Raw genomic sequence first — 15,165 nt, 5'->3', positions numbered from 1 at the left:
AACAAAGACTAAATTACAAGGCATCCCCAGAAAGATAGATCTGAATGAATATTTAATAAGGGACACTAAAGAAAAGGAGGCAAAGAAGAACCAGTTTACATATAGAGTTTGTAAAATAATAAATGAAAACTTTCTGGAAATAAAAGATCTGTATCTATAAATTGAAAGTGTCTACTTGGTATTGAAGAAATCACATCCAAGACCAACTCTGAAACTTATAGAAAATAATCCCCTGGGCTTCCAGAAAAAATTATCAAATAACTTACAAGGCAAGAAAATTAGACTGGCATCAGTCCTCTAAAAAACAACACATACAGCTAGGTAAGAAAGGAGTAACATTTTCAGAAAACATAAGGAACATAAATGTAAACAATGGATTTTAGCATTTTCAGAAAATATAAGGAAAAGAAAATGTAAACAAAGGATTTTATATCTAGCCAAACTGTTCTTCATACATGGAAAAACACTTCTGAACATGCAAGGACTTGGAGAATACTGTATCCACAAGCATGTCCTGAGCCATTTACTTGAGAAATCTCCATCCAACCAATATGCAAATTAAAAAAATAGGAAGATATGAGACAGGGAAAAGGAAAGTGGCATACATAGGTGGAAGTTAAAGGATGCTATTAAAGACTAAAAACTCTATAATAAGTAGCTGTGTAAGAAAACAGGGAAGAGGGAGCATTATAAAAGAGGTAAATACAAAGGTGAGAACTAGAACAGAAATACACACCTTTCTAACTACAAAAAAAACATTTTAAAAAATGAGCAATGAAAACACATTGTGTGGAGGAAAAAAACAGTAGATATAACATAATACACCCAATATGTAAATATCAAATGAGGTGACATAATTGAAACCACGCATGTCAAACTTATCAAAATATGTGAATGAACTTAATTCATCTATTAAAAAAATTCAATTTGGCTCCCAAAGCAAGAACTAATTATATGTCATATAAAAAGACATAAATAAAAATGAAATGACTCAAAAACAAAAATAAAGATATGGGCAAAAGCATACCAGGTAAACAGAAATAGTAAGAAAACAGGATTAGTGATACTGATACCACTACTATGATTTAGGCCAAAATGGATTAAGTGTAGCAAAGGAGGATACTTTTACTGCTAAAAGCCACAATTCATAATGGAGAATAACAAGTATAAATATGTATACACCAAACAGCATAGTCTTCATAAAGCAAAAAGTCTAAGAGACATGAGACTTAAACAGAAACACACTAGTAATATAAGATTAGAATGCCTCACGCAGTATAAGACAGATCAAGTTAAAAAAAAAAGTAAAGATATAAAAGATCTAATATCACAATCAATAGAGTAAATATTATGGATATCCAGCTTTATAGCTGATAATAAAAAATACACTTTCTTCTCAATTATACATGGAATATTCATTAAAAAATAATATTAGGAAACAAAACTTTGGAGTTCTATAAATAGAAATATTACAAGAAAATTGTGATTATAATACAATAAAAGTACAAATTATTAATAAAAAAAAGGCCTTTCTGTATGAAAAACCTTCTATTAAACAACTCTTGAATAGAAGGGAAACACAAAGGAAATTACAGAATTCTTTAAAAAGCAATCACAATGAAAATGCTACATATCAGAATCTGTAGGCTATATCTAAAGCAGTGAATCAGAAAAAAAAATTCATTTTTATCAATGGAGATAAAATAAAAATAAACAAACTAAATCCCCAGCTAAAAAACTGAAAAAGAACAAAAAGCTGAAAAAAAAAAAGCTGAAAAATCAGAAGCACAAGAGATAGTTAAAAGCAAAAATTAATGAGGTATGAAATAGAAATACATTACATATAAAGTAATAAAAGCTGTGTTTTTTTGAAAAAACAATATGCAAACCAAGAGCTAGCTAACTTAATCAAAAATATGCAAAATAAGAAATGACCAGGGGGAAATAATACTGAAACAGAAGAAATGTTAAGAGACTACTTTGTAGACCTGTATGCAAATAAACATCTGCATAAAATGGATCATTTCCTAGAATGAAACAGTTGAACAAAATCTACATTAGGTATAGAAAACAGACTAATCTCCAAAGGAAAAAAGTGAAAATGCTAACAAGTAACTTCCCCCACAAACAGCACCAGCCCATGATTTCACAGAATTCTACAAGCCTTTCAAGGACCACAGAGTCTAAATGCTCCATTTATTGTTCCAAAGCACTGGAAATGAAAGGAAATTTCCTAAATCTTTTATTAAGCAACCATAATATTGATATTTAAAACTTGGTAAACAAACATGAAAAAGAAAAATTTAGGCCAGTATCATGCCACGCTTCTTATATTGTGTTAAGTGATTTTGATGTAAAAAATACATTGACATCTATATCACCTCAAGAGAATCTGATGTAAAAAATGGCTGTGAGTACATCATGAATCTGAATAGCTATTTGAGACTAAGAAGACTCTTGGTGGGCACTGCATCGCTCAACAAACATTAGCTGTTGTTGTTATTACTTTAAACACCAGTGCCTTTATAGAAATTAAAACTAAATAGAGCCAACAGAAATATACATTCGTATTTTATAAGTATGCTATTGTATTGTTTGCTCTTTTTAATACTGAATTAAAGTATATGCTTTTGCTGATTTGTTCACCTTATAAAAATAAATTCAACATTTACTGAATACCAATTGTATGCCAGGAAAAAATTATATATTCTCAAACTTCTGAAGGTCTCTCAAAGGTCTGTAAAGTCAGACCTTTTCATAATCTCAAGCAGAGGTTGGCAAACTTTAAAAGGTCAGACAGCAAGTACTTTAGACTTTACAGGTCATACAGTCTCTGTCGCAACTATGCAACTCTGGCGTTGTAACTTGTATCTGACACAAATAACACATAAATGAATGAATGTGGCTGTCCATCAATACATATTTATGGATACTGAAATTTGAATTTCATATAATTTCAAAACCACTAAATAAGCTTTTGTTTCTTTACAATCATTTGAAAATGTGAAAAACATTCTTAGCTCAAAGGTCTTATAAAAAGAGGCAATAGACCGAATTTGGCCCACAGGCTTTTTGCCAATGCCTGATCTACTGAAAGGCAAAAACCTCATCAAAAGTATGACAAACATATGTACATGATGCAAAAATCTGAATCCAGTTTCTGGAAATTGAGTCATACATAAAATTTGGAACATTGCTCTCTAAGGTCCTTTTCAACTCTAATACTTGCTCATCATTTTCAAACTCACTCATTCTAATTGGACTTCCCTTTTAGGCAATGCCCTAGTGACCCAAAAGCACTACCTGAAGACAGACAGCTTTGACAACAACTTCTCCCCGACATACAGTGAAGTTTTGCTTTCTTTATGTCCTTTGTGAATAAATTTCAGGTTGCTTAATCCAGTTAGCATATTCTCTCTTACTTTCTAAACGACTGCAAAAATCTTCTAAATGGTCTATTATCTATAAACCATCCCATACCATGTTTTCATGTCAGTCTTCCAACACAGTGTGAATACCTCTGTTCAAAAGTTTGCACTGAGTGCCCACTGTCTTTAAAAAAAAAAAAAGGCTAGAACCTTAGCCTCAGCCTCCCTTTGAAGATGCTCCACTATGTGGCTACTACACATCTCTACAATCTTACCTACTCTTACCCAGTGAATTCTGTTCAGTGCTACTAAAACACCATATGTATTTCTATGTCTCTGCTACCCATTACCATGTCCCTCGTATCTTTTTCTCTAAACCCTACCATTCTTTCAAGATCCTCTTGTGTTCCCTCTCCTCCAATAAACCTTCTTGAGTGATGCAATTCCCTGTGATCTTTCCTCCTCTTTCAAATGTTATTGTTAACCACAAGTTATTAACAAAAACATTCTGTTATTTACCTTTGGTACATTTTCTCATCTAACAAACTTTGAGGATAACAAAAAATGATTCTGTGCTCAGCATACTATCCTATAACTGTAGGTGTTCAATTACTGCTTGTTGTTAATGACAAAAAGTCTTGTATCAAACAAATTTAGTTAAGTTTCAAAAACATCAGAATAGAAATTTGAAAGTTTTTTTTTTAATATATCCTAAGCAAGAATGCCACTTACTTTTACCAATATATCTTTTACAACTTGATTGCTATCATTGTGAACGCTGATATAACTGGAAAAGGTCTCTCCCAAAAAAATATTCCTGTGAAATAAAATAAATTTTTAGGCAGAAATCTATTCAAGTTTTATCACAAATATTCTATTTGAGCATCACTGAGAACTTCAAATGGAGAAAAATTTATTAAAGGATAGAGATCGGTAAAATAGCGTTGCAACATTCCTTGTTTACACTAGGCTGCTCATTTATTACCTAGTGCAATTCAAAGTACTGACTTACTCTATAAAACATGATATATATCTTGGGCTTCAACTACTACACAAACGGCCAGTCTCCTGAAAATAACTCATTGAAATCAGGTCCATTTTAAGAGTCTTAAGATTGGTTATTGAAGAGGACAGAAAAAGGCAATTTTTGAAGAGGACAGAAAAAGGCAATTTTTGAAATAACTTATACCCTAAATCTAGAGGAGATCTAAGTAATTGATCTCAGAGTATTTTTCACCAATATATTTGATTTTTCTACGTTATTCTAATAAAAATAATGACTAGTGGCTTTACTTTATATCTTTATAAACTATGTTTTATAAAAATATATATTTATTAATATGTATTACATGAAAATATTTAACGGCTATATTCCTAAGTTTTCAAGACACAAGTCTATGACCACATTCTGTAAACCTTTCAAAAAAACCTGAAAAATTCCTTTTGGTTTCAAATTCTCTCAATGGAAACAGACTGGAGCTAGGGGCTTCTACCTCATTAATAATTTAGAAGAGAATAGCTAAGAGCAAGAGAAGGAATAAAAAATTTAGAGTTCCTAATTAGTTGACAAGTCTGATAACTTATGTTGTGAAGCTGAATAAAGAGTTCTTCTGAAAGACATTTAGATTAAATCAGTTAAAATAAAAAGAAATCCATGGACATTAATAAATATAAGTTCTAAAGAAGAAAGTTAAAATTCTATCACACTAGGAACCACTATTAAAACTTTGGTATGTATCTAATTTTTTTCAATCATATGTGTCTTATGGCTACTTAAAACCCAGAATCACATAGTGCAATTTTGGTAAAATTTTTTTTTTTTTTTTAACCACTTAAATGTCCCATGAGCATTTTTCCAGCTCATAGTTATTTTTTGAAAACCAGATTTGTAATGGCTTTAAAATATTGTTGCATTTCTTATGTGACTACATCATTCTTACCCGAAATTCTGTGGTAAAGTCAACATTTCACCCAACATTAAAATTTCTGCACCATTTACAGTGGAAGGATCATCTCTCATGAGTTGGTTAAAGAGATCTCCTGCAGGAAAAGAAAAACATAAAATTCTAAGCTCTATCTTGTAAATAAGTTTTACTTACATAAAGAAATAGTTGGGAGAAATATTTTTTATAAATACTCTCTTGACAAAAATTATATTTAAAAAACATAATTTCTAATCTTCAATACAATTAATGCATGCCAAAAATTGTTTTCACAGAGAATGAACACTTCAGAAACAAAGGAAAATATGTAATATAAAATATATTATATGAATCTCCAATAATTTTAAATAAAGGGAATCCTAATACATTGATGGAACATTTGAAGATAAATGTAATTTCAATAGTATCATGACTATGAATGCATTGACACTAAAATGAAAATAAAAGTATCTTGCTGCCATGAGATATCAATAGTATCTTGATTTACAGATTATGAGTGAAATCTGTTACTCAGATGAACACCACTCACATGGTACAAAAACGGGCAACAAAGAATGCAGCAGAGTTAGCATAAGATTGGCAAGGACTAGGTTTATTTCAACGTAATGCAGGCAATCCAACTTTCAACTTTTCCCTAGGTACAATTAGAATAAAGCATGTGTCATACCAGGTAAGTCTTTTTCTTCACATGTTACTGGAATGTTGGTGAATAAAGTAGGCTTAGTTAAACGCATCACTGTAAATTTAAAAAAAAAAAAAAAAAACACAAGAAAATATTAATATTGCTTTGGGCTAGCTAGTACTCCAAAGTCAAGTGTATGGTATTCATCAATTTTATACTAATATAAAATATAACTAAATACTTCCTAAAGATAATATTAAATACTTCCTAAGATTATTACACAGTAGTGATTTACTAAAAATATTAATATATGAAAGAATTTTATATGAGAAAAAAGAGAACAATTTTGCTTTTACTTACAACCTAATTAATTGTAAAAATAAAATGTAAATGTAATACCACTCATTGTAGAGAAACTGGAAAATAAAGGAATTCTAAAGTTTAAAATATATTAGGAGAAAAAAGCTTTAAAAAACTCGAGTGACTTCACTGTAAACAATATCAATAAAATATTAATTAAAATTAACCTCACAGGGAAAAACTTTTAGATGCACCATTTTTAACATGAAACAATAATTTTATGCCAAAAAGATCTTTGTAAGCTTTGTCCCTTTGTTAGAATTACAGGCAACTGGAAGTTCAGTAAGTGGACCTTTAAGTAATAATTCTGTGATGAAGTTACAAAAGTATCAGTTAATGTATACAGATTTATGTAATTCCGTCCAAAACTATGATTTGTTCTCAGGACATGACAGAATGTGTCTAAAGTTTATCTAGAAAAACAAATAAATGCAAATAAGAAAATTAATGGGAAAAAATGAGGAAGAACTCGACTTACAATATATTAAACCATTTAAATCCATAACCGACTAGTTGGCTTATTAATGCAAGACCATAGTGATATATGGATCAGATAGTTTTAAAAAAAGATTAGGATACAGCAAAATAAATCAACATTATAAGGTGCTAGGACAACTGGTTAGCCGAGAAAAGTAGAATTTAATTTACAAATTCATTTCAAATATTAAATAAATTACACATGTATCAAATAGACAAAAAAATTAAGCCACAGAAAACTAGAAAACATGAAGTATTTATTAAATCTAGTCTAGCAAGGATAGAACATTCTAATTTTTTTAAAAAAATCTTTTTCAACTATGTCTAGATTGACATTTGACCACATCAAAATAAAGACAAAAATATAAAATTAAAAGTCATAACAAACAAAATATTTTAGAAAATGAATCACAGATTTTTTATACTCTATTAAAAATGGTCATTCAAATCAAAACCAAAAAACTTTAAAGACTATAGGCATAAATGGTCAATTCACAACGTACGTGGTATTATTCACACATGTACTACCTAACCATTAACTATCTATATCATACATGTCAAATTTAGTGCCTTTGTCATCCAGGTCTCAGCTTAAGTGACATCTTTTTCAGAAAAGAAGTAACAGGTCACCTTGTTTCTCCCATCATACCTTGTATTTATCATGCACTGTATTTATTTACTTGTTTATAGCACTTCTACCTAAACTCCATGAGGTTTAGGCTCTCATGTATCATGTTCAGTTTTGTGGCCTCCTCATTTGACACAGGATCTGGCACATAGTATATTCTATAGAGCTTTGCTAAATTAAAGAATTAACACCTCATCAAAGTCCTTAAGTAACTTGGTATTATTTTGAATCTATACAATGTTGTATTAAAAAGATGGCTTCTGAAATAGTCAACAAATGCTAACCTTAAAATTTCTGAAGTTGCTCGTGTAGTTGGTATTTACTGAACATGTACTAGTGGGAGACACTATGCTACTTTACAAACATTAACACATTTCATTCTCATGGTTACTCTACAGAGTTGGTGTTATCATTATCCCCCTTTTACAGATAAGGAGAAGTTAATTTGCATATAAAAGATTACATAGCAGATAGGTGGCAGAAATTTGAACCTGGGTGATTTCTTTCATTCTGTTAAAAAATAAGTCTTAAATTATTAATTATAAGTACGGGTCACGAACCTGGGATGTCATGCCTTATCAGAAAGCATCCCATGAGAATTCAAAGTAGGACCCTATCTCAAACACAGCATTAACCACCTATAGATCAAAGACTTGGGAGAGGGGGTTAAGGAGGTGTTTCTGACCTTCTACTTCACTCTTATTTCTAAGCAAAAATATTAACACTAAGTAAAATCTAAAAGGGATAAAAAGGTGCTCTGAAAACAATATACAGGAGAGTTTTTCTCACAATCTAAATATCTAAGACTCTAAGCTCACTATTAACACCAATTAATGTTTTCAGTTTCTTCCTGATTTTTTTTTTCATTTCAGAAGAAACCCAATCTTAACAAATAAAGAGGAAACACACTCTCAAGGTAATCCCGAAACACTTTTTAAGTGTCCTCGAGTTTACCCAAATGTGTAGCCAATTTATTTGCTTATTATATGGTCAAGCTTCCATTATGTACAAAACTCCTATAAAGCTTACTTTTTGCTGATTCTACGGGGTTTTTTTCCCTAGGAGATGAGACAGTAGGAAGTGGGTAAAGAACCACTTTCCATTAAAAATAAGATCTTTAAGTTATTTGATAAGTTGCCAAATGAAATTAAATTCATGTGATGCCCTCCACATCTTTTTTCTTTGAATTTGACTGTTATTCGAAGGTAGATGCAATGTCAGGGAAAAATTAAATTATGGCAGTTGCCACTTTCCTGGAGAGTAAATGCTGACAGTATTTTAGCAAATGCCCTCACAGATTCACCTTCTTGTACATATTTTTGTTTCCCCAAATTATTTCCATGTCTATGACTTAACAGTGGAACCCAGAAATATTGCTGAGTCCTATCAGCTAGTGTTAGAATCTTGAGTCCTGAGGTTCTAAATACTCTAAAAGGATTCGAAGAAGGAGCTGTGGATTCTGAATTCTTAGGCCTTGATTACTTAAGTACTGTCTAGGTAGAAGAGAAGTGAATCTCTTCTTTTAAGTTCATGGAAATATATGCAATAAAATTTAATCTTCAGTTTCCTAGTTCTGAATTACCTTTTCATTATTTCTCAAATGGTTAGAAAGCAATTTATATAGAATAAATTAGAAAAATTTAAATCTACCATATATGAAGACAAAGAAGCTTTTTTTTAACGTGATTCTTAGATTAAAAAGCTACTCATAAGAATCCTATGACCCCTGACTGTACCTTGTATTTTCAGCTCTGTGTACAGTCATTTCAAAATAATAAAATTATCATTAAAAAAACATCGTGTTCTGTGTTGACTGTCTTATGAGTACCTAACTTTTAACCTTTGAGTAACAATCTTACAGTAAATAAGACCTGAACAATAAAAATCAAATTTCACCATTTATTATTCCCTAATAATATTAATCAACTTTTATTTGCAAGCTTGCTGGCAATACTGAATAATTCTTGATGTTTCTCCAGCAGTCTTGGGTTGAAAAGATGATTAATGAACGAAAAGAGGAAGTAATTACTGAAGAAGTTACCTTGGAAACTTCCTCTATACCTAGTGACTTTTTATTTAAAGACTTTTGGAAGCATTCATGCATATGATGGTTATTTTCTAGACAGTCTCATTTGCGACAATAAAATGGTACTAAAAGGGTTTTAAAAAAACGTTTGGCTAGAGTAAAACTTAACTGGAAAAGATGATCTTTAGTTAAAAATTAGTAGACTCCTCAGATTTTAAGCAACCTCAGCTTACGAAAAATCCCTCCAAAGGGCACATTTACCATGTATTATGAAGCCCCTACCATGCCAACCACTATGCCACCAGACACATATGTCTGCCTTCCAGTGAGTACAGTCTTACTAGCTTTTCTCAGGATTTAGTTTTACTACTTAATAGTAGTAACTCCATGTAAGCTCTGTGAGAGCAGGGTCCATGTTTGTCTCCTTCCCTACCACATTCTAGTACCTAGCTCATGGTAGGCATTTAAATTTGTTAAATAAATACATGCTTTTATAATACTTTTATTCTATAATCACTTTGGTTATTTTTATGAGGTGATGTGTAAACACAATTTATAACACTTCGGTTACGGCAAACCAACAATAACTCCAAGAACCAACCAACTAGTAATCAGCATTAATGGTTATTAAAATTTAATTACCTGTATTAGAATAAATAAAGAATAATTTCATCACTTATCACATTTGATACTTTGCTTCAAAACAGGTTATAACCTTAGATACATTATGGTCTGAGGCAAATTATACTTTTTTTTTTAACCTTTGTTTCAAAACAACACATCAACAATTGTCTATTACAGATCTTTGGAAACATCAGCAGAATCTGGACTGGTCTTGCAATTTGAACTACATTCATGCCACTTGAATAGCTTTCCCAATGGAATTAGTTTTAGTTTTATTTAAAAATATATTACGCTTTATGAGAGTAAATAAAATTACTGTAAAATTATATTTTAAGGATTCACCCAAATCCAAATTATTCACTTTAATTCATAGGAATATCTAATTCAACCACCGGAAAAGTAACAGAACAAAAGGAACAGAATATTTCACCTCTAAATTCAGTATAAATAATAATTTATCACAATTCATTTAAAAGAAGACTGCCAAAAGTAAGACCCAGAAAGTTCTTGACTTAAATGACAAGCCTAGGCATTCACCTGATATTTATTTCTGGGATACAAACTGTATACACATTACCACATAATTATTTTTCACAATGTTAAGAATAAATAGGCTACATTAGCAAAGGTTCAAATAAAAAAATTTAGTCATTAAAAATTTTAAAAATTTATTAATTCTATTGTTTCAGTTCATACTGTTCATTCAGAATATTCTTCTTTTTGACAATCAGTGGAATTCATTACATACTTAAAATAACACCATATTTATGCACAAATAAATTCATTTTCCCAGTAAGAGCCAATCTTCCTTTAAGGAGATTTCCCACATATTCACAGTACATAATGTCACAGAACACCCATATTTGGCCTAAATGTCTCTGAATTGTAGCATTACAAGATGGAAGTTCATTGTGTCTGATAATTTGATTGAGTTTTGCCCAAATGTCTTCCAGAGTTTGGTTGTTACAAATAGTGTGTTCTATTGTCCATCTTGCTCTATAAAAGGAATGTATATTTAGTGCCTTTAAACTATGTTGCAATTTTTCAGACAAAGGAAAAATATTTTCAGTACAATTACTGCTGGGAAGTGAAACACTCCAAGACCTCTTCTTTTGCTGGTTTCCTTTTTCTGATTGTTTATCCAGATTTCTAGAATTAGTCTGTTCATTCAGTGTGTGTGATCGGATTAAGTGCTTCTTTTCTTTCAAATTAGGTTGAAACTCCAATAGATCTACTGTGCAATCATAACTCTGTAATTTAACATCATGTTCTGAAATAGTTAAGTACTGTCTCACATCTTCAGCTGCCTCTTCAGAAATCATAGGTGCTGATCTTTTAGGTTTGAGTGGAAGTTTGGACCCATCATGTGGAAACCAAGGAATAAATCTTGATAGTGGACGTGTAGGAAAGTCTTGAATTGCTTTCTCTGCAATTTTTAGCAGTTGTGTGGGATCACTCTCATATGGTCGATAATGTAATATTACTTCTGTTGTCATTCTGCAGTAATCCAGTTACTCTTATATGGAGAGAAAATTTCTTAGCTGAGTTCCTCAGAGCTAGAATGTAATTTATAATTACAAGACTGTCTTTCTTTCCAAATCAGAGGGAAACAGGACCTAAAGTGGAAGTATTGCAGAGAATAAGATATGGAAGGGATAGCCTACATACCCATAGGCAGGGAGAAAAGGAAAAACAAAAACCAATCCCAATATGTTTTTACCAAAGTGCTACCGGTAAATGTGAATATAATCCACAAAACTGGAAATCTTTTCTCACCAAAATAAGTGATCTGGATTAGATGCCCTATAAGATCACTTCCAGCCTAAAAATGCTAGTAGTCAACATGTTTAACTCAACAGATATAAAGGATTTGGACATAATGATATTAATATATTAGGTAATAATAATCTTAAGACTATTATCAGAAACAAAGAGCAAATTAATAATTCTTAAAATACTGGATTTATAGAAAGATAACTAAAAAAATGTACTAATACTTAAAAATTTGAAGACAACCCAGTAGTAAACATTAAAAACATGAACATGGCTTAACTTTGCATTTAGGCTAAGGACTGGTTTTGTGACAGTCTCCTCCGTATAACTGGGGCACTTAAGCAGTTTCAAGACCTTAGCACGTGGCTCCTGAATTCCAATTTGGAGGAGGAACAAGAAGGCTAGACCCTTATTTCTTTTCCTCTTAAAACACAGAAGTCCTCAAGTTGCCCCACATTAAGTCATTAAGTTCCAGCATACGGTATACAGGGTCAAGAAAGGAGCCTCACAGGATCTGCAAGTTAGGCTTCCTAACCAGGTCCAAAGCTGCAAGAGTTATAAGGCAGGTTTGTTTCATATCCTTACTGTAGAAAAAAAAGAGGTTGCATCCCTTCTCCCCCCCAAATCAGTAGAGAACTACTTGACGAAGGTTCTCCCATTGCAAGGATAACAGTGGAGGGGACTCCTGGCATGGTATCACAATACTCATTTGACAACTGATTCTGAAGAGTTAAAAGAAGTAATCTCACAATTTTTTTTCACCTACTATTAATGCCCACTAACAGATTTGACAACTCTAAATTCATAAATGACTGTCATCCTTAATATGAATAACTTTTAATATAGATCTAAATATAGATAGCACATTCTTTCAAGAATTAATGCTCTTGTTTTCTTCCCTCTTCCTTACACTTTCACACCATAAGATATAGCATTGAGAATTCTTCCACTGTTGTCTGAACTTATTCAGTGTTGTACTCCAGATTCTGAAGTTCTGACTGTTTCTTAATATTTTACATATCTAAGAAAGTAAACTTAAATGACCTTATAAATTTTGGCATCCAACATCAGTAAAATTAAAAACTTGTGAAATTTTGATTAACTAGGACATTGGAGAAGAATAACAACACCAAAAGAATTTTAATAAAGCTAAAACTATTAGTGAATTTCAAAGCACTTGTCCTTTAAGCTGCTAAAATACTCTTTCCCAAGGTATCTCCTGCTTTGGAAAATAAAGAAGAGAAAACTGAAAATTCCTAATGGCAGTCAGCCTCTATATTAGTGAAGTTTAACTGAGTTTAACAGCTTCCAATTTGTATAAAATAATACCTAGCAGCTAATAGAACTATTCCAAATTCCCATCAAAGTAGTTGATAAGGGAAGGATCTGTAAAAATGCTGTTTCCTTCATTAGGAGGCAACATGGGAGTCTTGGAAAGATTGAGGAGGGCCTTGTGTTGAAATATGGCCTCAATCACTTATTAGCTTGGTGATCTTGGAAAAGTTTCTTAACTTATGAGAGTTACGTAACATCTATTCTACAAACTTGATATGAGATTGAAAGATAAAGAACTTTACAGTTCCTTTTCTTCTTTTTCTTTTTCTCCAGGAATAAACAATTTCAGTCCAGCTCATTTGCTCAAACTAAGCTTACAGGTCCTATTGTTATATTACTTAATACTGCAATTTCTTAATTTTACAAATCAGAGACAATCCTGTTAACCCTAACTATCAGTTTATGATTTTATGTTACAAATGGGACTGGTGAGCTTCTGGAACGTTTCTTGCTTAACATCACAACTAAGGCGGTGGTGGAGGGAAAGAAGGGGTAAGGTCCCTCAAAATGGATACAAGAAAGTTAGTGCAATTCAACTGCATCCAAATGTCTACTGAGCATTTTCTCAGCTCAGTCCAATAAGGTATAGGTAACCACATAGAGCATCCACGAAATGAAAAGTGCATCTGTGGTATAGAAAACAGATGAAATAAAGCGGAAAGCATTTCAAATAAAAGTTTTTCAGAAAACAGGAATTCCAGAAAAACTGTCCGATTTTTCCCTAATGATCTAATTAAATCATCGAACTTACTTAAAATTGTTTGCTGTGTACAGAAAACGAAAGTTGCCATGAATTTTTCCATATACACAATATTTTGAAGTAAACTACAGTAAGTTTTCAAAAAACCTAAATTATATGTTAGTACTATGTATTTCTACATCTTTGGCACTGCTTGTCGCGCAATACTAAACTAATTTTACAGATGAAGCTGAAGCCCCGAAACTTTGTCAGTGCCACATTTAGAGACAAGAGACAGAAGGAAACCACTCTGGATGTCAGCTGTCATCCACCAGGTTCACAGAGCTTTCCCCGGGTGGGGTGGCGACGTCAGCTTCTGTGGCTAAAATCTATCTGGTGACTGCAGCAGCGCATAACAGAGTGAGCGATTAATCAGGTACCTATCTATCCCATTCTAGAGGGAGGCTCTCAAACCCAAAAATCAAAGAGCAGAAATTGCTTCCTGCGGCTCGGCCAAGGGACCGAGCAGCAGGGCGAGCACTGACAAGAGTTTAAAAAGGATGAAGCCTACAACCCAGAGGCCAGGTCTGTGAGGCAAAAGCTTCGAGAACTAGAGAAAGAAGGGGAGAAAACACGTTAAGGAGAGTAAGGTTCACAAGTTTACCTTTCAGGGCCAGCAGGTGCTCCTGTTTGGGGGGATTCACTTCCATTCTGACCGACACTTTTGACTCAATTACGGAGGCTGAAGAGGTTCAATCCAACCCGGAAGTAAACAGGAAAGTACACCCAACAGTTATTCTCTTCCGGTGGTATCAAGGTCTCTTCTTACCCAGTCCGTCACGGACCCATCGGCTTTGTTTTACCAAGGACATCTTAGAGACCTGTATATAAAATACTGTTTTTCAGCCACAATCACACATCGCGACTTCAAGAAACCACTTGCCAGGAACAATACAGGGCCTTGGAAACACCTACACTGCGGAGTATAAGATACCGATGAGGCACACTGGAATTTGTAGTTTATACAAAAAATCGCATTGCATGCTGGGAGATGGAGTCTCCCCTCGTCCCTCCGTTTTCTCCCCACGCCCGTTTTGCAAAAGGAGAACAGCTCGTTACTGGAGGAGGAGTTTCACCTCAAAACTTTACTTCTGTTTTATCCCTACTTTTTTCTTAACTTTGTTCCTTCCATGACTTGCAGAGTCCTTAATAACAATAAAAATAAAGCACCCGATCGCAAGGATAGGTATGCAGCCAAACAGCTGGTGACCGGAGGGAGGAGGAGCGAGGAGATGGTCGGAATAGCCCCACCCCGCGTCCTACTGCGCGT

The 15,165-nt window shown here is 32.8% G+C and overlaps 2 protein-coding genes across 5 annotated transcripts in view; both read right to left on the bottom strand.

Moving 5' to 3' along the window:
- TRAPPC13 (trafficking protein particle complex subunit 13) overlaps window positions 1-14,639 on the bottom strand; it is a 34,979-nt gene extending 20,340 nt beyond the window's left edge. For all 4 annotated transcript variants that reach the window (XM_019743941.3, XM_019743951.3, XM_019743960.3 and 1 more), the window contains exons 1-4: window positions 14,500-14,639; window positions 5,979-6,047; window positions 5,309-5,408; window positions 4,101-4,185 (exon numbers count right to left, since the gene is read on the bottom strand). In XM_019743941.3, coding sequence (XP_019599500.1) covers window positions 4,101-4,185; window positions 5,309-5,408; window positions 5,979-6,047; window positions 14,500-14,545 — 300 coding nt within the window. In that variant the 5' untranslated portion in view covers window positions 14,546-14,639. The remainder of the gene's footprint in view (window positions 1-4,100; window positions 4,186-5,308; window positions 5,409-5,978; window positions 6,048-14,499) is intronic.
- SHLD3 (shieldin complex subunit 3) lies at window positions 10,577-14,609 on the bottom strand. Its single transcript, XM_074328896.2, has 2 exons — window positions 14,500-14,609; window positions 10,577-11,664 (listed from the first exon to the last, which is right to left on the bottom strand). Exon 2 carries the CDS (start codon window positions 11,542-11,544, stop codon window positions 10,789-10,791), a length of 756 nt encoding a protein of 251 aa, XP_074184997.2. The 5' UTR covers window positions 11,545-11,664; window positions 14,500-14,609; the 3' UTR covers window positions 10,577-10,788.
- Window positions 14,640-15,165: the final 526 nt, after the last annotated feature.

This window comes from Rhinolophus sinicus, chromosome 3, assembly GCF_057876585.1.
Source record: "Rhinolophus sinicus isolate RSI-liver-muscle chromosome 3, RSI-T2T, whole genome shotgun sequence".
NCBI classification, from domain to species: Eukaryota; Metazoa; Chordata; class Mammalia; order Chiroptera; family Rhinolophidae; genus Rhinolophus; species Rhinolophus sinicus.
The sequence above is the reverse complement of the archived record's forward strand: the minus strand, read 5'-3'. Positions and strand labels throughout refer to the sequence as shown.